This window comes from Mustela erminea, chromosome 1, assembly GCF_009829155.1.
Source record: "Mustela erminea isolate mMusErm1 chromosome 1, mMusErm1.Pri, whole genome shotgun sequence".
In the NCBI taxonomy this organism is placed as follows: Eukaryota; Metazoa; Chordata; class Mammalia; order Carnivora; family Mustelidae; genus Mustela; species Mustela erminea.
Genome location: NC_045614.1, coordinates 3,729,134 through 3,756,103, shown reverse-complemented (window position 1 = coordinate 3,756,103; position 26,970 = coordinate 3,729,134). Strand labels below are relative to the sequence as shown.

The 26,970-nt window shown below is 58.6% G+C and overlaps 1 protein-coding gene across 16 annotated transcripts in view; it reads left to right on the top strand.

Moving 5' to 3' along the window:
• The window catches only part of PTPRS (protein tyrosine phosphatase receptor type S), a 94,007-nt gene that overhangs the window by 10,456 nt on the left and 56,581 nt on the right, over nucleotides 1–26,970 (top strand). For 8 of the 16 annotated variants that reach the window (XM_032307223.1, XM_032307204.1, XM_032307184.1 and 5 more), the window contains exons 1-2: nucleotides 18,810–18,945; nucleotides 25,810–26,009. In XM_032307223.1, coding sequence (XP_032163114.1) covers nucleotides 25,919–26,009 — 91 coding nt within the window. In that variant the 5' untranslated portion in view covers nucleotides 18,810–18,945; nucleotides 25,810–25,918. Of the gene's footprint in view, nucleotides 1–18,809; nucleotides 18,946–25,809; nucleotides 26,010–26,970 lie in introns of those variants that run through there. The other 8 variants (XM_032307268.1, XM_032307232.1, XM_032307290.1 and 5 more) reach the window with 3 other exon arrangements.

Genomic DNA, 26,970 nt, shown 5'->3' with positions numbered 1-26,970 from the left:
GCCAGGCCTGGAGCCTCCCCGCTCTGGTGCCAAGAGCAGGCTGGCGGGAGCCGGGGTTGAGCCCTGGGCAGACGTGATTGATGTGGGCAGGACGTTGCCCCAGGCCCCCCGAGCCGTGTCGGGGCAAACCCATCGCGCCAGCGTGGCCGGAGTCCTTGGCCGGGGCGGGGGGATCAGTGCGGACCTTGTAGGCCTGTGTTTCAGTCATCCTGTGGGGCTGCATGGAGGCCTCCAGTGCTCCGCCCGGCACCCCCTGAATTCCAGCCACCCACTGTGAGGTGTACCTTTAGCTCCAGCTGCCCAGTCCCCCTGATGATGGTTTTCTTTTCAACCGATCTCTTTTAAACTTCAAAGAGAGAACTTGGTCTTACTCTCATGAATGGGGGACCTGGTATGTCCTTGACGTAAGTAGGTGGAACCTTAAAAATAAGTGGGATGAGAGTAAAACACACACACGCGCACACACGCGCAACCTGACATTAAACACTAAATTATCGTGCTGCCGCCAGAGGCTTAAACTGAGGCCAGGGGGTGTTGAGGCATGAAAGCTGCCTTAGCACCACCGGAGACTTCCAACCTTCCGAAGGCTGTAGGGAACGGAGGACGGGGCGGCCCCCTTGCTGGTGGCATCGGCGTCCCCGCACGCGGGGAGGCGTTGGGGGGGTCTCCTGGCCGCGCCGGGTCGCATCCCGCCTTCCAACCAAGGTGCTTGGACTTGCCCACGGCATCTGAGTTTTCTTTCCCAGCGGCCCGGGGAGAAGGTTATTTCTCACTGAATTCAATTAATGAGCCTATTAAAAACTATTTATTTTCCCTGACAGTTGTTTACTGAGGAGAAGGAGATGGATTGGACAGGCGGCCTCACCAGGCAGGCACGAGGCAGGGGTGGGGGAGGCCGGGTGCCTCGGGCCCTGGCGCTTGGGGAGCGCAGGCCACGGGTGGGGTCCTGCTTCTGGGGAGCCATGGAACGCAGGCTCTGGCCACTGTTTCTGCCCTTGGAGTCTTTGGGGAGGCAGACTCCGGGATGAGCGAAAACCGTGCTGGTTGTGGACACAGGGCGCTGGCTCCCATGACCTCCCTCTTGTCCACCCAGGCCAAAACCTCTCGGATGCACTGGTTTGAAACCTAAGGTACATCTTGCTGCCATCTGAGTTCCACGATCCAGTTCTGTCCAGTGGGGTAGATGACAGAATTTCCTGGAAATGCCTTTGAAGCTGGAATATGGAGGTGATAGTAGGCACTCAGGCAGCTCTTTTGGACCACGAGGCAGGTATCGTGACTAAGAATGGGGGAACAAAAAGATGAAGGCCCCTGGGTCCCAAGGACTGTGAGGTGGGCCAAATAGCCCTGAAAGACCAACCTGGGAGTTTCAGACGCCTCTCCTGTGAGTTTTTTGGTACCTGAAGCCCGACTTGGTCCTAACAACGGTAGTACGCATGCCTCCTGACATACCCTGTCCTTCTGGTCTCTGCTCATTGGGTGGGGAGGCTTTCCTGACCTCTCTATTACTCAGATTTGCAAAATCACTATTTGCAAAATAATCAGTAAAATGATCACTTGGCAAAATTCGCCTCTCCCCCGCTCCCCATCTGTCCCTGTCCCTGCTCTGATTTTAGGTGAAGCACCTGTCCCCGGCTTCATGTTGTAGGCATCTTTACTTATCCTAGGCCTCCCGCTCTGCCTGGGACTCCCCAGGGAGGCGTTTTTGGCCGGCCTCCTCTGCTGTGCCCACAGCAGCACCAAGCACCTGTGCGTGCCCAGTAGGGCTCGGTGCCCGTGTTTTGCCTAAACAGGTCTCTGTTCCCAGCAGGAGACATGAGGCTCCGCGACACCCCGAGGTTCTCCAGCTGGCTGGTGGCTCCCCGGCTCTCTCCCCTTTCATCCCCGCCCCCCAGAGTCGGTCAGTTCGCCGGCAAGTCTGTCCCAGCGGCTGCTCCTGGTCCTTCCTCTCGCCCCCGTGTTCTCACCTCGCCTCCAGAAATAGCCCCTTTAAAATAGCCGCGTCCCCGCGTTCCCGGGCCTCTGCCTGCCCACGGTCGTGACGCTTTGCTGACGGGCCGGCCTCCTTATTGCTGTGGGATTTTTAAAAATATAGCTGGTGTTAGGTGTTTTTTCCCCCATTTTATGCCTGAAGAAGCCCAGGCATCCTCAGGTCGCTTTCCCTATCCCCAGCACCCGCCCTTTCGGGGTTTGTGCTGCAAGTCACCGGCAATGCCCCCTTGAGCCTCGGCTCCTGGGGGTGTCTGGTTTGGGCAGCTGGGGGCTTCCCCTGCAGACTGACGCCGGCCGGCCCCGGCGGCCCTGTGTGGACTGCCGTTCCCAGTGTGGCCGGAGAGCCCCGGCTTGGAGTCCCAGCACCACCTCTTGCTGACTGTGTGACCCCAGGCAAGTGGTAGAACTTCTCTGAGCCTCAGTTTACTTTTTTTGGAAAAGGGACATATCTAGGGTTTGGTCAGAAGGGTGGAATTTGGGGTGCCTGGGTGGCTCAGTGGGTTAAAGCCTCTGCCTTCGGCTCAGGTCGTGATCTCAGGGTCCTGGGGTCGAGTCCCACATCTGGCTCTCTGCTCAGCAGGGAACTGTTTCCCCTTCTCTCTCTCTGCCTGCCCCTACCTACTTGTGATTGCTCTCTCTGTTAAATAAATAAAATCATTAAAATAAAAAAAGGGTAGAACTTGTCTGAGCCTCAGTTTACCTGTCTGGGACATGGGGACGTCTCGGGGCTTAGGCAGATGGCCGAATTTCTCCGAGCCTCTGTTTATCCATCTGCACATGAAACACTTGAGGGTTTCTCCCCGGGGCCTGGCCCCCTGGGTTTTCTCAAGATGTGAGCCAACCTCATTCCACCATTCAGTCCCTCTGGGAGGACCTCCACCATCCCTCTGAGGGCAGGATGTAGTGAATTTAGTGCCGGCTCTGGGCCTGCCACTTCCGGCAACCCTCAGGAAACCACTTCCTTCCCCCGGGGACTTGGTTTTCCTTATCTGGAAAATGGGCCCATTTCACCAGCATGTCTGCCAGGAGGCCGCCGGGAGAGGAGCCGCCTCCACGGTTTCCCCTCCTGGCTCAGTACCCGGCAGACGCCCTGGAGACGTCACAGACGCTCTCCTGCCATGTTTATTCTTGTCACCGACGGAGACCACGGAGCCTGTGGTTGAGAACCAGACTCTGGGACCAGACGGCCTGGGTTCAAGGCCCAGCTGTTTTGCACTTGCTGTGACTTGGCCTCTCCTAGCCTCAGTGTCCTGCTCTGTAAAGTGGGGAGCGGATGACCGTATCCTCCTAGGGCCCTATGGAGCCCCCGATGGGTCTGTGAGGGTGAAGGCCCGGGGCAGGGGAGGGTAGTACAGCCTTTACCCACTAAACATCAGGCCCCTTCCACGTGCTGGCTCCGGCTGGGGGCTGGGAGAGGGACGCTGCTCTAGTCCATCTGTTTGTGTGTCTGGCTTTGAGGTCCTGGCTCCACCCCTGGGTCCCCCCCCCCGCCGCCCACCGGGGCTGGGATTATATGGCCCGGAGGGACGTGCATGGCCCAGGCCATGGGCAGTGCGGGGGCCGCCTCTGCTTCCTGCATTCGCTCAGCAGGTGTCGGGCTGCCGGATGGCACAGACCGGGACTGGCGGCTCAGGAAAGGGCAGGGGGGCAGCGTCCAGTGATGGCTCAGAGATGGGGACAGGAAGGGCCCCCTGGGAGGAGGCGTGGAAGCTTCCGCTGCTGGCCCAGCTGTAGCGGCTGCCTCCCTTGTGTTTCTGCCCTCTGTCCTCTGGGCTGGTTTCCTGGACCCCTCCTGGGTGCCGCTCTCTCTCCCGACCTGGCATGGGAAGAACTGCGTGCCTTTGTGGGACTCAGGGTCTGATGGGGAGACGCAAGAAGCAAAATAAAATAATTGTCACACTAGAGGGTGATAAGAGAAAGCAAGGAGAGAAGGGGGTTGGGGAGTGGAGGGGGGAGGGTTGGCATTTGAGTGGGATTGTAGGGACAGCTTCACCGAGGAGGTGACAGTTTGAGAAAGCCCTGATGGAGGTGAGGGAGAGAACTGAGTGGCTGCGTGGAGGAAGAACGGTCTGGGCAGAGGGTACAGTCCATGCAAAGGCCCTGGGGCAGGACCAGTCCTCGTTCATTGGAGGAGCAGCAAGAGGGCCCATGTGGCTGGAGCACGTGAGCTCTGGGGAGAGAGGGAGGAAAGGAGGGCCTTGGGGACCCCGCGTAAAACTTGGGCTCTTACCCCAGTGAGGCTCTAGTCCTGGGGGGCTGTGGGCCGAGGAGGGAGAGACCATCTGACTCAGGTGCTCAGGGCGCCCTCTGGTGGCTGCTGTGGGAGGCCGGACTGGGAGGGGTGGTGGTTGACTGCCCAGGCAGGGAGATCCTGGGGCTGAACCAGGTAGAGACAGAGGAGGGGGGAGGCATAGACAGATTTGGGATAGAGTTTGAAGGCAGACTTTGTAGGTTTCATCTTTACGGTAGCTCTGTGAGGCATTCCGATAGCCATTTGACAGGTGGGGACATTGAGGCCCAGAGACGTCAAGGCACCTCCCCAGTGTCGCCCAGCTGTGTGTTTGCTGGGTTGACTCAATGCTGGGGCCTGGCTGGGATGCAGCCTTTTCCCCAGGCACTGACTGGCCATCACTTTTCCCTAATTTATAGATCTGTTCACAGGCGTTTAAAGGCTGGTGTGTTTGAGTTCTCGCAGTTGAGCTGTTAGGGGGTGGAGTGGGGGGTCCCTGTCCCACCCCTTTTGGGCAAATACTTTGTCAGGGCTGTCAGTTGTGAGAACCTCTGGGAAACTGGGGGTTCTGTTAGCTATAGATCTGGGTTCCGAATCCGCGCTCCCCTCTTACTGAGCTGTGTGACCTTGTGGTTGTTGCCTGACCTCTCTGATCACTCGTTTCCTGTGAAAGCGGACTCAGCTCACCAGTAATGCCTGGTGCATGCCTGCCATCTGCCAGGCGGTTTTAGAGCAGTTCTTCCTGCCTTGCTTGCCCCCTGTAACCCCCAAGGTGTCAGGCGACAAAGCACAGGGTTTGAGCCACACAAGGCCGGGTAGGAGGGCACTGAGGGGGCATCGGCTGCTCTGAGGGTCGCCCGTGCAAGATGCTGGGTTCTGGGCTTGGAAGCCCAGAGACCAGTGCTGTGTGCAAAACCCCAACCGGACAGGTCTGGGGAGCAAAACAACTCAGAAGAGCTGGACTTGGGACACAGAGGAGTTTCAAGTCAAACCTTTTATTTTACTGACACTTACCACTTATGTACCTAGTTTGGGAGAAAAAAATATCATCGAAGTCTATGTCTAATGAAGTTTAGAAAGCTCTTAGAAATTCTTTTCAGAATGAAAAAACAGAAAAACTCTTTCAGTTGCCATCAGCTACTTCTCTATGATTAAAAAGGTATTTCCAGAGGCGCCTAGGTGGCTCAGTGCGTTCAAGCCTCTGCCTTCCGCTTGGGTTGTGATCCCAGGGTCCTGGGATCGAGCCCCACGTCGGGCTCTGCTCGGCGGGGAGCCTGCTTCCTCCTCTCTCTCTGCCTGCCTCTCTGTTTACTTGTCTGTCAAATAAATAAATAAAATCTTAAAAAAAAAAAAGAAAAGGTATTTCCGGTTCAGCGGATGCCATGTTCTTCCTGCATGGATAGCAAAATAACGAAGCATCTTAAACTTGGTGGAATACAGAAATCACCAGATCAGGTGCTGGGACAGGGGAGGGGAAGAGAGGACAGGAGGGTCTGAGAGCGAATGATGGGAGGGGAGATCAGGGAAGGCTTCCTGGAGGAAGTGGTGGCAGATCTAAGACGTGGAGGCCAAGTAGGGGTTAACTGGGCAGAAGGGGGGGAGGAGTGTTCCAGGCAGATTTGAAAAGTCTCCGTGAGCCTTTAAGGTGAAGTAAGTAGTTTCACCTTGTGCCTCGCACCGGGCCTAGCCCATAGTAGGTGCTCGCTGAATAGATCATGGTACATGTTAGGGTAATAGGTCCGTCATAGGCATTCAGTCGATGGCTCCCATGATAGGTGCTCAGCAAACAGGCACTGCCCACAGTCTCCAGTCTGGATGATGCCATGCGGGTGTCACTTTGTGGTGACTGCATTCTGGAAGACCTGGCTCCCAGAGGTCCCAATTTCTGCTGTGCAGGAATAACCTTCAAGGTTTCTGATCCTCAGCTTCCTGCCCCATTCCTGATGAGGCTGCATCGTTGGGGGCACAGTGGTCTTGTAGCTTGAAAGGAGGAGAAACTCAAGTCAAGCACGTTATTAAAAAAGCAGATGAACTGACTGGCTCTCATAACCTTAGAAGGCTGATGTTAGAACAGCTTCAGGCATGGCTTGATCCAGAGGCTCCCACCAGCCATCTTTAACCGATGAAAAAAGCAGACCCAGGTGGCTTAAACCCCTTGCCTGAGACCACACAGCTAGGAGGAGGTTAAGGCACAGTTCAGACTCACGTTGCTGTGAATCTAAAGTCCTTGGCTTGGGAAGGTTGTCCCATGCTAGAGAGTGACGATTCCCATTTCCCAGATGGGAAAACTGAGGTTTACAGAAGGGAAATGACTTGCTGAAGTAAGCAAGGAGCAGAGCTTGGTCTCGGACCGTACACCACATGGTTCTCCTTAAACACAAGCTGAGTGGTGGGTTGGACAGGCAGAGAAGGAGAACAGGTTGGCCAGAGACCCCACCGACCTTAGGCCAGCTCTCCCCTCCCCACCCAAGAAGCGCCCACTCACATCCCTTCCGCCAGCCACCCGATGGTCATGACGTCCTCCTTGCTCTTGATGAACACGTCATGGGTGACAGGTGGGGAGGTCCTTGCCGACCCTGGCTCCGCGCCAGCCGTGGGCCCCGGCCAGGCCTGCCCAGCTCTGTCACAGGAGGAAATGAGATTGGCGGCCAATTGTTCTCCAAGCCAGCCGCCTCGCTCCCCGGTGCCCAATTTCCTCCATGTCGGCACTGATTGCTCAAGCCCTTGCCCCTTCTCCCCCACAGTCGGCCGCCTGACTGCTCGGTACCTCCCGCCATCTCCACCTGGGCACAGCCCTGCCTCTCCTGGCTTTGTCCTTGGACATTTTCAGGGCGTTTATTGGGCGCCTACTGTGTACCAGGTGTTAGGCTTGGCTACTAGCCGACTTTGTCATCCGTCCTCTGCCTCTGCCACCTCCAGCCTGTGACCTTGAGCAGGGGGCCAGACCTCTCTGCGACTCAGTTTCCTCCCCCGTAAGTTCGAGAGAATGAGGGAGTGAGGCCAGGTCGTGTGCGTGAAGCACATTGAATGGTGTCTGGCACGCAGGCTTCCCCTTAATGGCTTTGTGGGCCAGGAATGGGGGGGGCCTCTCTCTTTGGCTTTTCCCATGGAGCCGGTGGTGCCTAGGGGCTGGCTTCCAATCTGAAACGTTCTTCTGGGCCCGCAAGAAGAGCTTTCGAGCGTTGAGAACGATCATAGGATCTCCCCAGGACATTTGCCGGTGGGTATCGATTGAGCACCTTCTGTATGCTGGGCCCTGATCCACGTGCTGGGCACAGAGTGGTGGGGAAGCTGGAGCTCAGAGCCCCGCCCTTGTTGGACTACAGCACGTGAAGGACAAGAAACAAGTGATGTATAAAGGATTTAATTAGGACATTTCTCTGGGTGCCGTGCTTTCAAGAAAGCAAAGAAAAACTTAGGAAAATGGAGCCAGGGAAGGGCAGAGTTGATACGTAGGGGTTGTTTTAACGTGGAATCAAGGCAGGCCTCTCAGAAAAGGTGACATTTCAGTAAAACCAGCAGGAAGTAAGGGAGTGAGCTGTGTGGAGTTCTGGGGGAAAAGTGTTCCTGGTAGGGGGAACGGCCTTTGCAAAGGCCCTGGGACCGAACCAGGCCTGATTCTTTGGAGGAGCAGCAAGGGGGTCCCTGTGGTTGGAGCAGAGTGAGCTTGGGGAGAGGGAGGTGGGAGCCCTGGAGGGCTGTGGGCAGAGGCTGGCCCTGATCCAGGAGCCCACGGGAGCCCTCTGGTGGTGGCTGTGGGGGGAAGGGTGGCGGCGTTTGTCCGGGTGAGCGACCATGGGCCCCGGACCAGACCCAGACGGAGAGGAGGTGGAAGGGTGGGCGGATTCTTGGAAGGGTTTTTAGAAGACCCCGTGGACCTGGCCATGCCGTGGCTGCTGGGTGGGATTGAACGAAAGCCAAGGCAATGGCTCGTTTTCCCACTGGAACACCCACGGGGACAGGAGGGACCAGCGTGGGACCCCTATGTTACCGAACACCAGCAAAGTTCACAGAAGGCAACGGGGCTGCCTCTTCCTGGAGGCGCTCTAGCGGGCCTCCTGGAGGTGGTGGCTCCCTGCTCGGGAAGGCCCATGTTCTGTTCCACCTTTTGGCACAGAGCGCTTAGCACAGAGGCCCACTACGCATGGGGGGCATTTTGAAATGTGCTGGAGGCCTGTCGGGGGAGGATCTGAAGGGGGCCTACGCTGCAGAGCAGGAGGCTTGAGCCCAGAGAAGTTGAGGTGCTTGCCTGAGGGTGCCCAGAGCGCGTGGCAGAGGCAGGACCCCACTGGTGGGCCCGCGCCCCTCCCGGCTTGCTCCTTTCCCTTCTGTGTTTTCCACCCCCAGGGGCTGCCAGCTTCAGTTCTTGGTGGTTTCCAGGCTCCCCCAGGCTTCAGCTTGGCACTCACCTCCTGCCTCCACGCACTTGGGGCCCGGTGCCAGGCGGGAACGGGACAGGGGTCTTGGGGAGCACCCTCCTTCCTTTTCTACCCAGGGTTTCCTCTGCCCCTGCCCCCGCCCCTCCCCCCACGCTCTTGCTAATGATGGACGAGGAATGGGAGGGAGCAAGCGAAATTATATACACACGAACATATAAAAATTAGTTTAGGATCTGGGCCAAGAACCACTTGCGCTTGGCCGGGCATTGTGGGTAATTCATCGCCGATTACCATAAAAGCCAGAGCCTGGCTGACAGGCGGCTGCGGGGCTTTTGTTTAAGGTTCTGATGAATATATAATCCTTCTCCTGGGCCTGGAGCCCGCAGTCTCCCCCTCCACTGTGGCTGCAGGACCCTTGCCCTCTCCCAAGGCTGTCCGTGGGGCACGGGTCCATGGACAACACTGCCTCCGGGTAGCTTGACTCGGCATTCGATGCCCACCGCCATCCCCAGTGACCCAGGCCTTGTGATGCTCTGTGGCCCTGGGCGTAGTTCCCTCAGTTCTTATTGGGCTCCCACTGTCTGCGTGGCCGCACACGGGTGCTCTGGGTGGCAGGGATGTCCAGGGGGGGTTCTGAAGTGAACGCTACTCTTTCAGAGTCTGGGGGCTCACAGCTGACGAGTGGACACGCACTTACCCTCATTTTGAAGATTCGCCCTCTCTTGTTCATTCACGTGGCAAAGACGTCCGAAGCTTTTGTGATACGCAGAGCGGCAACAGCAGAGGGACCAGAGCGACCGTGCCCTCTGGGCATGTGTCCTCCTGCCACCAGCAGGAGAATGCAGAAGCATCACCGCTTTGAAACATCTTTTATTTTTAATTTATTTTTCTGGCCAGATAGCGCCTACATGGGGGACACCATTGAGGAACTTGCGGGAAGAATGCACAGTGGGGAGTCTCTGTACCCCTCCCCCCAGGCTCTCAGTTCCCCTCAGCTTCCTTCCCTGGAAGCAGCCACCTGCCTCCTTTGAGGACAGGGGTTGGTAGGTGGAGGTTTTGCAAAGGGCCACAGAGTAAATCATCTGAGCTCTGGGGGTTGGAGGTCTCTCTCTGTTGATACTACTCAGCCCTGCTTTTGTAGCCAGAAGGCAGCCAGACTCAACAGGTGAATGAGTAGGCGTGGCTGTGTGCCAATAAAGCTTTATTTATACAAACAGCCGGAGGGCCCCATGTAGCCTGCAGGGGCGTAGGTTGCCCCCTCCCCGCCTCAGCCCCGGCACCGTCCAGTAGACCTTGTGGGATGATAGCAATGTTCCCTGCCTGCATTTTCTAATGAAAGAGCCACTAAGCCCTGTGGCTGTTGAAATGTGAGCAGATAAAATGTGGCTTGTGTAACAGAGGACAGGAATTTTACATTTTATTCCATTTAAATGTGAGCAGTCACAGGCAGCTGATGGCTACCGTTATGGACAGTGCCGTTATCCGGAGATCTGGGAGCCTTTTGTGGGCGGGGAGATTCAGATCCTTTTGTCTAACCAAACGGGAGCATGTTTTACACGGGGTTCTGTACCTTGGGTGTGTGTGTTTTCTCTGCCCTCCCCCCACCCCGCCACTTAAAAATACAGCATCTTCGAAGTAATTTCATAATTGTACATCTGGCTTCCCCGTTCCTTTTCACAGCTGCTGTACTAATGTCCTAAGACTGAGAGATACGGAACTTGTATATCCTCTTCGGGTCCTTGAACTGTTACATAGTTAACTGATCCCTACTGATGAGTGATCGTGACAAGGGGTTGTAAATATCAGATCAATTCCTGGAGGCCGTGTTGGCAGGCCCAGAGGGCATGCACAACCCCATCCCGATTCTCAACGTCCCCCTCAGCATCGAGAAAGAGACAGGTGCCCCTGAGGGCTTGGGAGTCATTGGCATGGATTCACCACTGAGCCAACCTAAGTGTCCATCACCAGGGGATGGGGATAATGGGACGCAGCCTTGTGAGGGAAGGTGATGCAGCAGGTGGAGAAAAAAAAAAAAAAAAGTCTGGGGATGTGTGGGCTTAGGAGATAACAGTGTCCTGTGGAAGAGGCGTCTACTGGGACTGTGACCCAGATAGGATAGTAGAGTTTGACCCCATTCGAGAGTTACCTCTGGTCTGTGACTTTGTGGCCGAGACTGGCACAAAACAAGGGGTGGCTTCTAGGGGCAGAGAAGAGGGACTCTCCCTTCCTCCCTTCCACAAATGTGTCTACGGTGTGCCAGCTGCTCTCTGTTCCAGGCAGGAAGAATTTTGAAAAAACAAATTTCCTGCCCTCTTGGAGCTAGCACTCCCGTTGGGGACATGAAGAGAATAAACAAAGCACAGAAAGGAAAAAAAAAAAAAAAACCCCACATCAGATGTCAGGGGGTGTTGTGATGCTCTAGGAAAAAAAAAATTCAGAAAAAGGGAATGGGGGAGCGCCAGAGTGGGGCAGGATTTTAAATAAGGGGGCTGGGAAGTCGTTGTTTGAACAGAGGTGGGGAGAGAGGAAGCCAGGGAGGTTTCTGGGCGAAGAACATTCCGGTGGGTGGTCGGAGAACGCAAAGGCCGAGCGGTGAGACCTCCCTAGACACTTGCTGAGTCCAGGCTGCCGTCCTTCCCCAGGCCCGTGTCCCCACCGTCACCACTCCCCATGAGCACTGCTTGCCAGAGGCAGCGGCTGGGGAATAATTAATAACTAATAATACTAATACTAATACAGTGGTCTGTCCTTATGTCTCCACGTGACAGCCAGCCCCTGCCCATGTGGTGGCGGCTCAGTCACAGATGGGCCCCGCTAGACGTGCCGTGGATCCCAGCACTGTGTGACTTCTAGCTGGGGCAGGAGAGCAAGGGCTGGGGAGGGGAAGCTGACACCCCGATGGGTGGCGGGAGAAGTTGAGAACCAGACCGGGTTCAAGTCCCAGCTCTGCCGGTCGCTGGCAGTGAGAATTTGGGCCCCACTCCTGTGCCTCAGTTTCCCCAACTGAAAAGTGGGAGAATAATAAAACCAGTCTTTGAGGGAATTCAAGGAGCTGTGTATGCTCGGCCTGTAGCAGAAGCCAGGAGTAGTGGGCAGTGAGCTCATCGGGTGTCTACTCTGTGCCTGACTCAGCCCTGAGGGCTTCGCATGTACGAAGTGCTTACCGAGCATTTGTAGGTCTTGGGGGAGATGGGGTTGGGTCCAAATCCAACCCCTGTCCGAAGATGTCCCCTTCTCCTGGTAACCCAGCAGGTGAGAACTTCAGGAGCTGCCCAGAAAGGTTGTGCGAGCCCTTGAAGTCCCCCAGCAGAGAGCCAGCCCTGCCTCCCCATCCCCAGGTGCCTGGTCCTTCCAGCTTCTCCCCTGTGGGCTGGGACGCGACCCAGAGTTTCTCTTCCCACCTCGCCTCTTCTGTTCCATTCAGTACCGCTGACGCTTCCTCTCCTGGTTTTTCCTCTTCCTTGCCTCCTCCTCCTCCTCCTGCCAGCACCTCCAGGTGCCACCTCCTCCCTGAAGCCTGCCTCCTCCACAGGTGAACTCCCTGAGTTTGGGGGGGGGCTGCCTGGGTCCCCCTGTGGCCCCTCCCTAGTGCTCTGCCTGGAGCCGGGTATAGAGGAGGTCCTCTCTAAGTGCAGGTGTGTGTGTAAAAGGATGGTTGTTACTGGATTGTGATGATTGTTCTCTCCTCTAGTGTGCTCAGTCTTCACATGACACGCCCTGCCCCGTGCCCCGAAGACTCTGTCTCCCAGCTGTACCAGCCCCCTCTTTCCCTAGAGCTTAGTGCATTCCCTTCTACCTCTGGGCCTTTGCACACGCTGTGCCCGCTGCCCAGAACTTCCTCTTTACTCCCATCTTGGCATGGCTGCCTTTTATCACTCTTCCCTCCCAAGAAGAGAATCCTGGGAGGTTGTGTGCCTTGCACAGGTGGGAAAACTGAGGCCCAGAGAATGCCAAGGACTTGTTCAGGACCACATAGAACTCTAGGCACACACCCTGACGGGGAGGCTGTTTTGGGAGGGGGGGCGGTTATGGAGGAGGCATCCAGCATCACAGACCAGCATTGACTCCCCTTTCATTTCGTAACAGTTCAAGGAGAAAAGCTCAGCTGGGTGCGGGGTGATCTTTAACACCAACACCTGCCGATCTCTTTATAACCGATGGGCTGCTGGCTTTAGCAACAGTATCCAGGGAAAATGGAAGAACAGGGTACATATTTTCATTGTAACATTTTTTTTTTTTCTGGCGACTTTCAAGGCTTGGCAGTTAGAGCCCTGCATTAGAGAGTTAGTTTCTAAAGTAAATTAGTTTAAGGGAAAGGCATGAGCCAGTTGAATGAAAGATTTAATGAGGGATTTGGGGATGTGGCAGAAGTGAACAAGGAGGGAGGATTTGGGGGGAAAACACCAGGCATGTCCTCACGGGGGACCTGGTGAGTGGGGAGGCATCTCCCAGAGAAGATGCGGCCAGATCCGTTGAGGTAGTCCCAGAGGGTTTAAGGTGGGAGATGGCATGCCTGGTTGGGGGTGGGGTGGGGGCAGCCAGGAGGCATGGGCTGGCGGGGGGCAGGGCGCCCACTCCTTCTGCAGCCTTCTAGCTGAGTCAGCACCCTGGCGCCCCAACATGGAGTGGAGGCTAGCTGCGGTTGGGGCCGCTTTCCACACGTTTCTGCCCTCTGGAGTGGAGCAGCGGCCCTTAGCTGGTGCCTGGCTTGTGAGCCAAGAAGACCCAAGTTCAAAGCAAAGTTGTGTGGGCTTGTTAGGCTATAGATGGTGTCTGCTGACCTCTGCCCTACCCTGCCAACCAGCCCCTCCGGGCCTCATGGAGCCTCTTCAACCATTCATTAGTTCAGTCACTCATTTAGAATGCATTTATTGAGCGTCTACTGTGTTCCCAGCACCAGGACCCAGCAGCGAACAGAACTGACCCAGCGCTGGTCTCCCCACCCCTACGGCCCCCTGCAGAGCCCTGCAGAACCTCCTGCGGTGATAGACCAGTGTTCTGTTTGCACACCTTGGTATCGTGGCTGTGAGCCAGTGTGACCAAGTGTGACCAGTGGTCACCAGTGTGACCAAGGAACTGAATTCAGAGTTTTAACTGCATTTCATTTCAGTTTAACAAGTCACATTTGGGTAGTGGTTCCCATGTTAGAGAGCGGAGATACAGACAGTAAACAAGTGATACTTTCAGATGAAAATAAGCCAAAAAAGGAGAGAGAAAATAGAGGAATGTGTGATCAAGGATGACAGGGGTACCCCAGAGCTGGTGTGATTAGCCAGGGCGTGGCTCTGAGGAGGTGATGTTTGTGGGAGACCTCAATGGTGAGAAATAAACAGCCGTGAAAATCTGGGGAAGGTGTTTCAGATGGCATGGACATGTGCAAAGGCCCTGTGGTAGGACTGGGCCTGGAGTGTTGGAGGGGGTGCTTTTGAACCCAGTTAGGACACAGGTGTTCATGAGCGCCCTCTGGTGAACGTTGTGGGGAGTGAAGGCGGGAGCTGGGGGATCAGGATACAGGTCACTGCCCCGCTGGTCCAGGAGGGCAGTAATGGGAGCAGGGTGGGAAGGGTGCAGAGAAAGGTGGACAAGTACACAAGAAATTCAGGAGGGGAACTTGGGTGTGTTTCCAGAGTGGCAGTATGTGGGGGTGAGGGAAGAAGGACAGTCAAGGCTTCCAACGTAAGGCTTCTAGCGGAAGCCCATGGAAGGATGGAGCTGTCATCAGCTGATAAGGGAAGGACATAGGAAAGCAGATTTGCTGGATCCAGCTACACCTGAAGGCGTCCCAAATTTGTCCAGAAGGGAAGGAAAGTATAAGCCCAGGGGGACCAGCAGGTGAAAAAGGCAGAGGAGGAGCCAGGGCGGGCAGCCCTCTGGCTGCGGTTTAGTCAGCAGCAAACTCGGCGCCAGGAGCGTGATGTGAGTGTGGGTGAGGCGGGCTTCTGGCTGGTCGGCACATGCTCGTTGCCCCGGGTCATGAATGCCAGGCTGGGTGGGAGGAGCTGTTGGGCAATGTTGGGGTGGGGGGGGCTGTGGCAGAGGAGTCCTGGGGCTTAGAGAAAGGAGAAAGCTGCCCAACCAGTTTCTCTCTTGCTCTGGAAGCGAAGGATGGGGCGCTTGGTGATTGCCCCTAAATGAAACTTTTCGGAATTTTGGCAGATTTAACAAATGTGAGGAAAGTGGGATGGCGTGGGGGGGCGGGGGCTGGGACGGGGGAGACTTGTCTAGGCTGCAGTATCTGCATCCGTATCAGGGCGTGTTTCAGAGGCTTGAGAACCTCTCGACAGGGTCATGGGCAGGAAACGATGGGCCCGCCCCGCCCCAGCACCATCTGAGGATGTCCCCTCTCCTTGTTGTTTATAAAGGAGATCAAGCTGGGACTGATGAAACCCGGTGGGCAAAAGGCCTCATAATATTGATCCCCACTTGAAAAAGGAAAGTGCTGGGCACCTGGGTGGCTCAGTTGGTTAAGCGACTGCCTTCAGCTCAGGTCATGATCCGGAGTCCCGGGATCGAGTCCCGCATCGGGCTCCCAGCTCCACGGGGAGTCTGCTTCTCCCTCTGACCTTCTCCCCTCTCATGCTCTCCCTCTCCCTCTCTCAAATAAATGAATAAATAATCTAAACAAAAAAAAAGGAAAAAAAGGAAAGTGCCCACTTGCTCACATAGGACAATCAACCTCAGAACCTTTGTACTTGCTCTTCCTCCTGCCTGCAGCTCTGTTCCCATAGGTGTTTGTCTGATTTGCTTACTTCATCCAGACCATCTGAGAGATCCCCGCAGACCTCTCCAGGCTTTCAGAGCCTTACAGGGAATCTTATTTTCTTTTCGATGTCTTTTATAGCTGCCTGGCATTATGTTATTGGCAATGTTTGTTTCTCTGTGGGTGTCCGTCTCCCCCACTTGTCTGTGAGCCCCGTGAGGGTAGGCGAGCTGTCTCTGTCATGCCCACCGCTGTGCCTTCAACCCAGCACACAGTAGGTGCTCAATAAGTGCTCGTAGACTGAGTGAATGAAAATGACCACATGCTGATGGTTTCTCTCCAGGCGAGGGGTGGATTGTGGGCAATTTTTATTTTCTTCTTTATGCTGATTTTCCCTAATTTTCTGCTGCACGCGCCTATTTTATAATTAGAAAAAAAGTTATTTTGAAAAAAATTACCCCCAAATGTCCCAGCTGTGGGAGCTGACGTGATCTAGCCCCACGCTCCTCCCCAAGGGCAGCTGCCTTCTGGGTGTATACAGAGGACACATCCACTGAGCACTGGGGGGCTTCCAGAGTTAGCCCTCAAGGGTGCAGGGTGGGGGAAGATTCTAGGAGTTGGCTGCTCCGACCTTCAAGGTGACCAGACTAAAAACTCTGGAGTCATCCTTGCCCTGTTTTTCTGCTTCCTCCTGGGCTGAGCCAGTGCAGTCACCTCCTCCTCTCTGGTCCCCAGCTCCTGCCCTCCCCTCCCCCCGTCTGTCCTTGCAGTAGCCACCAGAGGGTGCCTGTGAGCACCAGGGTCAGGGCCTGTCTTCTGCCCACAACCCTCCAGGGCTCCTACCTCCCCTGCCGTCGCCCCCAGGTCCTGCTTCACCTGCCCTGGCTTCTCTCTCTCTCTCTTCCCTCCTCCCTCTATCCCCCTCGTTCATTCTGCTCCAGCCACACGGGCCTCCTCACTGTTTCTCCATCATCCCAGACACAGTCCTGCCTCAGGACCTTTGTACTGGCTGTTCATTCTGCCTGGAGTGTTCCTCCCAGCCATCCATACCTGCTTTGTATTCTCTTGGCCCTTTCAAGTTTCAGCTCAAATCTCACCTCCTCACCCCCCTACACCCTGTTTTTAATACTCCATCCCACGTCAATGAACATGTCCACACATATTTGGTTCGTCTTTGTAGCACTTACCAGCAACTGACCCACAGTGAGTTTTGTTTCATTTGTTTCCTGTCTGTTGCCTGCGCCGGAGTGTCGGCTCCGTAAGGGCAGGGATCTTTTGTCAGTTCCTTGCTGCTTTGTCCCCCCTGCCTCAACCGGGCCCGGCACACAGTAGGTGTTCACAAACGTTTAAAAAAAAAAGTGGGTGGAAATTGCTGGGTCACAAGAGTGCCATGCTCCACAGTGTGGCCTTTGGAGGAGAGTAGGGTTGGAGAGGGCTGTCCTGGGTGAGGAGGGTCCTGACTATTTATGTAAACGTTTGCTGAGAACTTACCATGTGCTATCAGGCCCGGTGCCCAGAGTGGGCTCTGCTCCAGACTGGGCCAGTTCCAGCCCTGCCCCCTGAGGTCCCGGTCTGGTGGGAGGGGCGGCCCCGTGACCAGGCAGGTAGCAGGTGGGATGACCAGGTGATGTGGGATTTATAGGACTCTGTGCAAATGGGCCACTCAGCTGGGAGGGGCAAGAGACGGGCCTCCCTCCTGCGCCAGGTCTCCCCACCCGGCCATGGTTGTGATCACCACCGTGGCCTGGAGGCAAGAGGTTGTCTCCAGGGAGACGCAGGCAAGAGGCCCAGATGGGGCAGGGCCAGTTGGGGAGGAGGGTGGCCTGTCCTCAGGCACTTTTGCCCCAGGTCACACAGCCCTGGGCGTCCTGACACTGGATTCATCGAGTGCCTGATGTGCAACTTGTGTTACAGATGGGGAAACTGAGGCCCGGAGAGGGGCAGGTTCTTGCTTGAGATCACCTGGCAAGTGCCTAGATTCAAACCAAGGTCTGCATGACCCCTGTCTCCTGTGTGTCCCGCGACATGCTGGGGTGCCAGGGGTCTCAGTTCACAAAGCACCTACTGGGTGCCCAGTACTTTGGGGGCTCCAGTGCAGGCCTCCCCAATACCAGAGGGGTGGGATTGTGTGCTCCATTCTGTGGCGGGAGTAACCGAGGCACAGAACTTGGAAAGCAAGGACGCAGGGGAGAGGCTGGGGAGTGCACGTGTAGGTCCTGCCTGGGCCCCCCCAGCTGGCCCTGTGTCCCTCCTCTGAGCCCGTCCCCTTCACTCCACTGGGCAGGGAGCTTCTCCGGGGCGGGGCCTGTCTCTCCTGCACGGGCCTTATCCCCAGGGGCTTAAAATTGTAGTGGTTTGTTATTTTTGGGCTCCAGGCCTCCTGCAGCATTGTGGGTAAGGGCTCAGCCTCTGGACCCAAACCTTGGTTCGAATCTCTGTTCTTTCTGACCTTGAGCAAGTGCTTTTTCTCTCTTCTTCCTCTTCTAACTTTAAGTGGGGGCTCGTGGTGGGGGCTCCGGGACGTTTGGCGCGTGATGTGCATAAGAGCCCACTCCGTATGGGCTGTGGGATTCATCCTAAGCCCTCATGGGAGAACTGGAACCATTTTCACCCAGGATAGGAGCAGATGGGGAAGCCGGGCCCCCTGCGGCGGCTCCCGGGCCTCCATCGGGGTCCCTGGCCCTCCTTGACCGCTTCCCCGAGCTCCCGGGACCCGCTGGGCCTCCGCCTTCCCTGCCTCTCCGGAGTTTTCAAACCCGCTCGGGGCCGCAGCGCTGGCCGGGATTGGCTGCCTGCGTGGGGCTGCCCCTCCTTCTCGCGTTCCTCTCCAGCCTTCCCCCCAACCCCCCCGGGTGTCTGGGACCTGGCACGGTGGCCCCATCTGTTTCCAATCTGGCCCTGTGTGTGCTCTCCGCCCCCTCCTCAGGGTTGTGGCTATCGTGGGGGCCTCGGCCTTGGTGTCTCCCATTCATCCTCCCAGACCCCTACCGGACTCGCAGCGGGAGGGAAGCTTCTTTGTGCCTGCACCCCGCCCCCACCTCGGGGGCTCTGTGTGTAGGGGGCGCGGCCTCTGTCATCCAACCCGGACCGGGAGGGAATCTTGCTGCCCCTTCTCCGACCTCCTGTATTTGGGTGTGTTTGGGGAGCCCTCTGCCTCCGTGTCCGGCATCCAGCCCCTTCATCCGTTGCCATGGCCACGATCAGCTCGTGGAAGAGAAATGGGAGTGAGGTGGGGGCTCCCTCTGGGTTCAGGCTTACAAAGGGCGGGAGTCTTGGACTCTGCCTTTTGGGGTACCCCCTCATGTGTGTGCAATTGGGGGAACACAGCCACCCCCTTGGAGGCCTCCCCCTACTGGACCCCCATGTGGGCTTCCAGTACCCCCATGGAGCTCCCCCTGGTCTGCCCCCCCTCCGCCCCACTTCCGGCCAGGACCCCGCCCCGCTTCGGAGCCCCCTCCCCGGCCCGCCCCCTGGCTGCCCCGCCCATAGGCCCCGCCTCCGGCCCCGCCCCCAGGCCGAGCTCGCTGGGCCTTGGCCTCTCCCGAGTCCTCGCTGCGCGCCGCGCTCCAGGCGGACCGAGGGACGGGCAGCAGCGGGCCCGGCCTGAGGGGCCCGGGCCCGATCTCCAAGCCGAGATCCGCGGGGTGAGTGCGAGTGCGTCCGGATCCCCTTCTGCCCCGAGGCCCGGGGTACCCTGGGTTTTGTCCCCCTCCTTGCCCCCCTCCAGGCCCCCGTGGAGGGGGGGGACCCCTGCGTTCTCCCCCACCCGCGCTCCTCTCGGGCCAGTCCAGCCACCCTCCAGGGACAGCTCCAGCCCGCTTCTGCCTGGCGTCCGCGCCCCCGCCTCCCACACGCCATTCAGATCGGTCGCTGGAACTTGGGAAAACTCCGGACCGTTATGCTCTGCGGGGTCCCCTCCCCCGCCTGGCCCCCAGCCCGTCCTCCTCCCCCACCTCCCGGGGGCGGAGCCAGGCTGCGGGCAGCCTTCTGCCAACCCAGGGGCGCTCTGATAGGGGGCTTCGGATCCTTCCGCTGGGAACCCCGACTGCGGGGTTGGGGTTGGGATTCCTATTCTTAGCCACCTCTCCCCCCAAACTCAGAGAACGTTCCCCTCTTTATTTGTTCTTGTACCCCTCAGGTCTGTGGACTCCAGGTTAGTGCTGTACCTTGTTGGAGGTTTAATAAACGGGGGGGGGGGGGTCAGGACAAGTGTATCAGCCCCCCCTTCCCACTTCCTGTTCCTGTCCTTAAGGTCCACGCCTCTGTCCCCCATCCTTGCCCACCAGACCCATACCTGAGCACCCCCTGCTGCTGCCTTCAGAGTCCTGCTTCCCAGGATTCCTTCTCAGAGTCTCGGGCAACAACACAGAGGGTCTTCCTGTGACTTCCCAGCATGGGGTCCCAGCCCTCCAAGTCCCCCTGCTCGGTCCTGAGCCTCATCTCCATCCCTTAAAGGCTCCAGCAGCCCCTCAGAGCATACGTAAGTCCCAGCTCGAGGTTGTGCCCTTGCTGGCCTCCCCCGCCCGTGGTGTCTCTCCCTCTGGCCTCAGTTTCCCCCTCTGCAATAAATGTGACCCCCAGAATGATGTGGGTAAAGGGTCAAGTGGGCCTGGGCATGGTCGGTGGGGCCTTGCCACGTTCCCAGGGTGGGGAGGAAGCTACCATCTTGAAGGATGACAGGCCTATGGTGGGAGACACACGGGGTGTGGGGGTAGCCACAGAGGGGGGCCCTGATGCAGCCTGGGGCCTCAGGGGTGCTTGGAAGAGATAACAGCTCAACAGAGACCTGCGGAGGAGTGTGAAGGCTTAAGTTTCGTGGGGAAGGAGGAAGGGAGGGCTGGGCAGAAGGGGTAGCGTGTTCCCATACCCCTTTGTGAGCCCGAGGGCCGTGAGTGGGGGCACCCACAGGGCAGCACAGGCGCTGGGGCTGCACCCTGGTGGGGTCAGCAGTTCCGAAGGCTGAGGTTAGGAATCTGGATTTTAACGATGTTGGTGGGAGCTACGGAATGTTTGAGAGCAGAGGAGGGACAGAGTCACGCGGCCACTCCCGGCCCCAGAGTGGCAGGTCAGGGCTGGGTGAAGGCAGGGTCCTGAGATGGAGTCAGGAAGGGTCAAGATTCAGTCTAGGGTGGGGAGATCTGTTGCCGTGTGTTGGAGGAGGAAGCCACAGGGCGGCCAGCAGAGAATGGATGTACCTGGTCTGCGCACACATGTTAAGAAAGGCCCGGAAGGGGCGCCTGGGCGGCTCAGTGGGTTATAGCCTCTGCCTTCCGCTCAGGTCATGATCCCAGAGTCCTGGGATCGAGCCCTGCATCAGGCTTTCTGCTCGGCGGGGAGCCTGCTTCCTCCTCTCTCTCTGCCTGCCTACTTGTGATCTCTTCTCTGTCAAATAAATAAATAAAATCTTTAAAAAAAAATAAAGAAAGAAAGAAAGGCCCAGAGGGCAGAAGCAGCCCAGTGCATCTTGGGAACCACAAGAACCTATGGGAAGAGGCAGCGGGTGGGCCCAGGTTACATCCTTCAGGGCCCAGAACGCGGAGAGCACAGGAGCTGGGAGCCCTGGTGGGAATGAGTGGGACAGGCAGGTGCAGATCTTAGCAACTTGGGCTTCTGTAAGGAGCTGGTGGGGCGGACACAGGGCCAGGGGCAAGCCTGGTGGCCCAGGCACGTAGGAGGTTGACTGAGAGCTGGTCTCCGGCCTCAAATCTCAGCCTAGCCCCGTCTCCCCGCGCTGCCTGCCCCTCACCGGGCGGTTACCCCTCTTCAAGCTCAAGTCCTCATCTGTCTAGTGGAGGGACGCGTGGGGAACAGAGAAGAGGGCTTAGCACGTGGCGGGGGCACCTGGCTGGCATGACCGTTTCCTCCCTCTGGGACTGGGCCTGGCTCCTTTCTCATCCACACCTTCCTGGCTGCAGTGACCCTTGGGGACAGCACCCGATCCAAATCTATGGTTAATGAAAGGCGGATCCCTTGGCGGGTGTTAGCCCATTCTCGGAAGGTTGGCAGGGCTGGCCCCGCCCGGCCCCACCCTGAGCCCTTTTCCTGTTTGGGGGGTGGGGGAGGGGACACTGAGGCCCCGAGAGGGAGGGGGGCTTGGCTGGAGCCACTTGGAGCCCACCAGTGACCACAGAGCTGGAGGTCAGACCCTCCTGGACACTTTGGGGACACAGTGATCCAGGAAGGCTGGAAGCCCGGGTCCTACCCTTGAGGGTCTGCCTCGGAAAAGCCATTCCAGGCAGTAGGCCAGTCTGCAGGCCCAGAAGGGAGGGAGTGTGTGTGGGGGGTCATGCAGGATCGGGGTTGGGGGTGCTCCCCCCATGCCCCACTGCCAGGGTCACCCGTTGTACCTTCCCTGGTCTGGGGCCGTGCCAGCCCGCTGAGGATTGGGTTGTGCATAGGAACCCTTGGGTACCCCCCTCCAGGATAGGACAGACTCTGAGGTGCAGGCAGGGAGAGGCACTGGGGTGTCCTCGAGCCTCAGGAGACAGCATCTCGTGCGGGTGACACAGAGCCTATTTGCCTCCCCGTCCTGGGTCATAATTGCCCCTTTATGCTCCCTGCTCCGCGTGGGTACACAAGGCTGGCTCCAGGATCTCGTGACCCACGCCCTGGCGACCAGCAAGCATGGGTATCTTTCCACCCCCTGTTACCAAGGCTCCGAGCCCCCAGAGGCTGCCCAGCAGTCTGTATTGGGCTCAGAAAGGATCGTCCACTTTGCTGAGGTCACACAGAGGCTGGGGAAGGACACGGTCATGGGATGAAAAGTGGGCTCTGGGCCCAGGGTCCCACCCAGTCGGGGCCTGGGGCTCTTCTGTGAGCCTCAGTGTTGCGCTCTGTGAAAGGGAGCACCTGCCTCCGGCCGGCTGCCAAGAGCAGACGGATAGTTCTGCACCGGCCCCAGAGGAAGCTGGGTCACCGGTGGCCAGGTAGGGGGCGGGGGCGAGGGGCGGAGTCCCTCCCTGGCCCTCAGTTCCAGGCCCACAGGCCATTTTCCACCCTCCCTGAAGCCCAGACTCATTTGCCACCCAGGTTATTCTCTGCGACTCCCACAGGGGACTGCTCCCTTGTTTGCAGCCACACCATCGTCTCGGAACTCAGGGATTGAGGCATCATGTGGCCCCAAGGCACCTGCCTCAGTTTCCTTTTCTTGGCAGTGGCAGGGGTAGTGGCCCAGGCTGCTTTGCTGCAAGTAGGGGCAGGGAGGGGGCTTGGCCAGGGCCAACCCAGGCATGTCCCTCCCAGCCCAGAGCTGCCAGGGGCTCCTTGACGCCGTGTGGGTCCAGCCCGTATCTACCTCTCTGCCCTGATCTCTCTTCTAAGGTCTCTGGGTTCCGCTTCTTGCCTTTCTTCATGCTGCTCCTTGTGTGGGGACACCCTTCCTGTTCCCATTCACCCTTTCGTTCCCAGCTAAATAATATCAAATCTGGGCAGTGGGCATAGCACGTGCAAAGGCCCTGGGGCAGGAAGAGTGAGGGTTGTGTGGTTGGAGCAGAGGGAGGGAGGGAAAGGCAGGGAGGGAATGGGGAAGATTGTGCAGGGTCTAGGGGGTCAGGGGAGGACTTGGGCTTTTACCCCAGGGAGGTGGGAGCCCTGGAGGGCTGTGGGCAGAGGAGGGCGGGACCTGACTCAGACACCTTCTGCCTTCAGGGGGAGGACAGATCGCGGGGGCGATTGCAGGCGATGGTGCATTGGTCCCGATGGGCAACGGCGGGGCTGCACCCAGGTGGTGGTGGAAGAAGGGGCGGGAAATGGGACGGATCCCGGCAGAGCTGAGACCACTTGCCTTGGCCCTGGGTGGGAAACTCCACCCAGAGTCCTCCAGGGAGAGGGAGGGACAAGAGGATGGGGTGGAGGGGGGCGCTGCCGCCAGCATGGCCAGTTCCTTGGGGAGGACAGGGTCCTGAGAGACCTCGGCACTTTTTCTCTTCTGTGCGGTGCACGGCCCTCTCCTCCGCCAGTCTGCCCCCACCTCTCGCCCCCGTTCCCGTGGTGTCTCTCCCTCTGGCCTCAGATGGTCCAGGCCCCGGCAGCCCCCAGCGCAGGGCCCCCCTCCTGCGGCAGGCTGGCGTGGCAGATTTGGAGAAGCCCACGCCCGGATCAGCCCCGTCCTGCCCAGACATCCAGAAGGCGTGGGCCCTGCGAGGCGGGGGCTCTGAGCCCCAGGGTAATTCAGGGCCGCTCTGTTCTGAAGGCGGCTGCCCCGGCTCTCTTGGGGTGTGGGGAGCGGGGGGGCTGTGGCTGGAGCAGGAGGTCACCTCTGTGCAGGTGGCCCCTTCCGAGGCCCGCATTCTGTGGGAGGACAGTGAAGTCGAGCAGGAGGTCCCCTTCTTGGGGATCCATGGTGGGCCTAGCGGTCCTGAGTGTGAGCTCCCCTGGGCTGCGGGCTTCCTTTGTGGCCTCAGTTTCCCCAGAGGCCCTCTGAGGGCCAGCCCGGCTGACCCAAGTGGTCTGGGCCAAAGCCCACTGCTCTGATGTGCCCCCCAAGACGTGTGTCCATGGGTGGGGCCAGCTGCCGTGGTCACCCTGGCGCCAACGGCCTGTGGGCTCTTTTTCCCATCTGGGGCCTCCACCTTCCTCTTGGGGCACAGTTGATGGAGTGAAGGGGCTGTGCCCTAGGCTTCTCTTTTCCACCTGCCTGGTTCCCAGCTGGTTACGTCTAAGTGTGTCCAGAATTGCAACTTGTGGGCTGTTGTCCTTAGACAAGGGGTCTGGCTTGAGCCCCTCTGTTTACAGTCTGGCTCACGCAAGCCAGGCGTGCAGCCTCCACGGCCCATTTCCGTGGCCTGGCTCCGTGCCGCCTCCACGGCCACGGTCCCCGTGGCCTGGCTGCGTGCACACATCTGAGTCTGAGGTCCGTGAGTCCTGGTTACGCGTCTGCGCACCACAGACCTCTGATTGGCCTCCGTGGTTCTGTTTGCCTGTAGCCCAACTGTATGTGTGTGTCGTCTGCCCGACTGTGACCCTGTGCACGTATCTGGTCGTGCTGTTTATGCGTGGCCTCTGCGTGGACCCACGTGTTCTCTGATCTGCCTGTGCTTGTGGTCTGACTATGTGCAGGTTGAGTCCTGCCCCTGCTGCAACCCTCTCTCTCCCTTCCCGGCCTCCCCACCCCCATCCCCGAGCCATGACCAGGCCGCCAGCAGCCCAGCCTCCTCCTGGGGCCTCTCTGGGGCTGGGCGAGGTGACCGCAGCTGGGTATTTTGGGAGCCAGAATCACAGGGGCCGCCCCATCATTATATGGCACCCATCCCTGTGGTCGTGGCCGGGGCCCGCCCGGGGCACGGCCTGGGATGGGTGTGGGGCTGACCGGGGCCGTGGAGGCCGCGTCTCTACCCGGCTCTGGCCACAGTGGAGACCGGGGAGGGGCTTTGGCCCCAGTGAGGAGGGAGTCTTCTCTCCCACAAGAGTTTAGATGCTGGTGGGAGAAGCAGACGCAGAGTGATTAACATTCGCATGTAATTTGCAAACTGGGCTAAAGTGAGGAGGATGATGGCCTTACTCATGGCTGAGGCTGTGGGATGCGGACTGGGGCGCAGGGGTGGGGGCGGGAGCGCTACGGAGGAAGTGACAACTGAGAGCCATCACAGGTGGTGGGGGCACAGCAGTCCCGGCAGAAGGCCCAGCAGGGGCAGAGGCCGGCAGGCAGGACTGAGCTCAGGCTGCCCAGCTACCCCTCTAGGAGAGGAGGAAGTGAGATCAGCAGGAGTGGCTTCCTCTGGGGGCAGCGGGAGCCACAGAGGCTTTGGAACAGGGCAGGGGGCAGGGCCTGACAGGTGTGTCGGGGGGCAGATCCGTCCGTGGGCTGAGCAGGGGCCGAGGTGGGGTGCAGAGACAGCCGGCAGCGGTCGCTGGAGCCTTGTCCTTCCAGCGGCCCAGCCCGGGAGGGTGGCAGCAGGTACTCAGGACCCCGGAGCTGGTGCCCAGTCCTGGTTGGGCGCTCGGTGGGGGTCTGAGGTCCCGACTCCCTCAGAGCGGAGGCTTACCTGCAGTCAGCGGGTGGCTGGGAGCTGTCTCTGTCCACTGGGGCTGCTGACCGAAATACCATAGGGGTGGCTTCCCGAGAGCAGACGTGGCTGTCTCTCGGGGGCTGGAGGCGGAAGTCCAAGATCAAGGTGCCCGAAGAGCTGGGGTCTGGTGAGGGCCGCTCCCTGCTTCCCAGCCGGCCCTCTTGTCGCCCTGTGTTCGTGAGGCAGAGGGGGTAAGGGAGCCCCGAGGCGTCTCTTTCACACGTCACTGCGCCCATTCCTGAGGGTCGCACCCTTGTAGCCGAATCCCCTCCCGAAGGCCCAGGCTCCTAGCACTGTCCCAGGGAGGGTGGGACTCACTGCAGGGATGTGGGCTCAGCCCTTTCCTTCTGCCCCATCATCGCCCTGCGAACCCCCCTCGTTGTCCTGCAACCCTTTCCCCCCACCCCGTCCCTCTCCGATCCTCCCGCTGCTGCCTCCATGAAGGCCCCCTGGATTGCTTCTCCTCTTTCACCTCTCACTGTGCCTCCGTTGTCTCTGCAGACGCTGCCCCGTCTGACGCTCGGCTTGGCTCGAGGCCTCTTTGTGAGGGACGGGGGGGGCACCGTCCCCCTCTAGGGCGGAGGCCGGAGGCTGCAGGTGGCTACCAAGCATGGCGCCTGCCTGGGGCCCCGGCGTGGCATCTGTGGTTGGTCCCGTGGGCCTCCTCGTGGTCCTGCTGGTCGGAGGCTGCGCAGCGGAAGGTAAGAGTCTGGTGGTGCGGGACGTGTGGGCGTCCGAGTCCCTGTCTGGGCATGTGAGTGCCTGTGTCCCACCGCCTCCCCAGGGCCCCAAGTGTGGCCACGCAGCGCCTGTGTGCCCCATGAAGGAGGCTGAGCGAAGTGCCTGCTGGGCGCCGGTCCTGGGAGGCTCAGAGGCCAATAATCATGATGGTATTAAAAGCAGTAATGGTAAAGACGATGATGGCCATTTCCCCAGCGTTAGCTCTGTGCCACAGGCTTGGCCAAGTACAGACTTGACCTCTTTCACCTCCCTCCAGCCAGATGGTTCCATCCCGCCCCCCATTTTGCAGTGAAAGAAACTGAGGCTCAGAGGGACTTACTTGAAGCCACAGGGTTCACCTTCCCTTGCCCCACATAGAAACACCAGGCCTCCAGGTGGCAGATACACAGGCAACCAAACCTCCCCAGGTGGAGCCAGGAGAGGCTTCTTGGGAAAGAGGGCATTGGAGCTGGGGCTTTGTGGCTGTGTAGGAGTTTGCTGGCGGAAAGGGCATTACCGGAGAAGGTGGTAGTCCACAGAAAGGCCTGGAGGTGAAGAAAGGGCTTAGTGTAGTTTGGGGTGGGCAAGGCTTTGTTTCTGGATGCAGCATGGAAAGGATGAGGGTCCCTTCCCTCATCCTGGTCCCGACACCAAGAACGAACTTACCACGGGGGGCCTGGAGGTGGTATCACTCAGGCCTATGGGGACACACAAGGTCAGGCCAGCAGGAAAGAAAGTGGCATCTGTAGTTAGTCTGGGTTTGAATCCTGGCTCTGCCTTCAGCCTGCTGTGTGACCTTGAGCTAGTGACTCAACCTCTCTCAGCTGCCATTTCCGCCTTGACTGAATGAGACTCAGAACAGATCCACACCTCAGCATTCCCGTGGCAAAGACACATGAGAATGCGGCCTGGCGCGTAGTAGGCGCACAATCCCATGCTCCC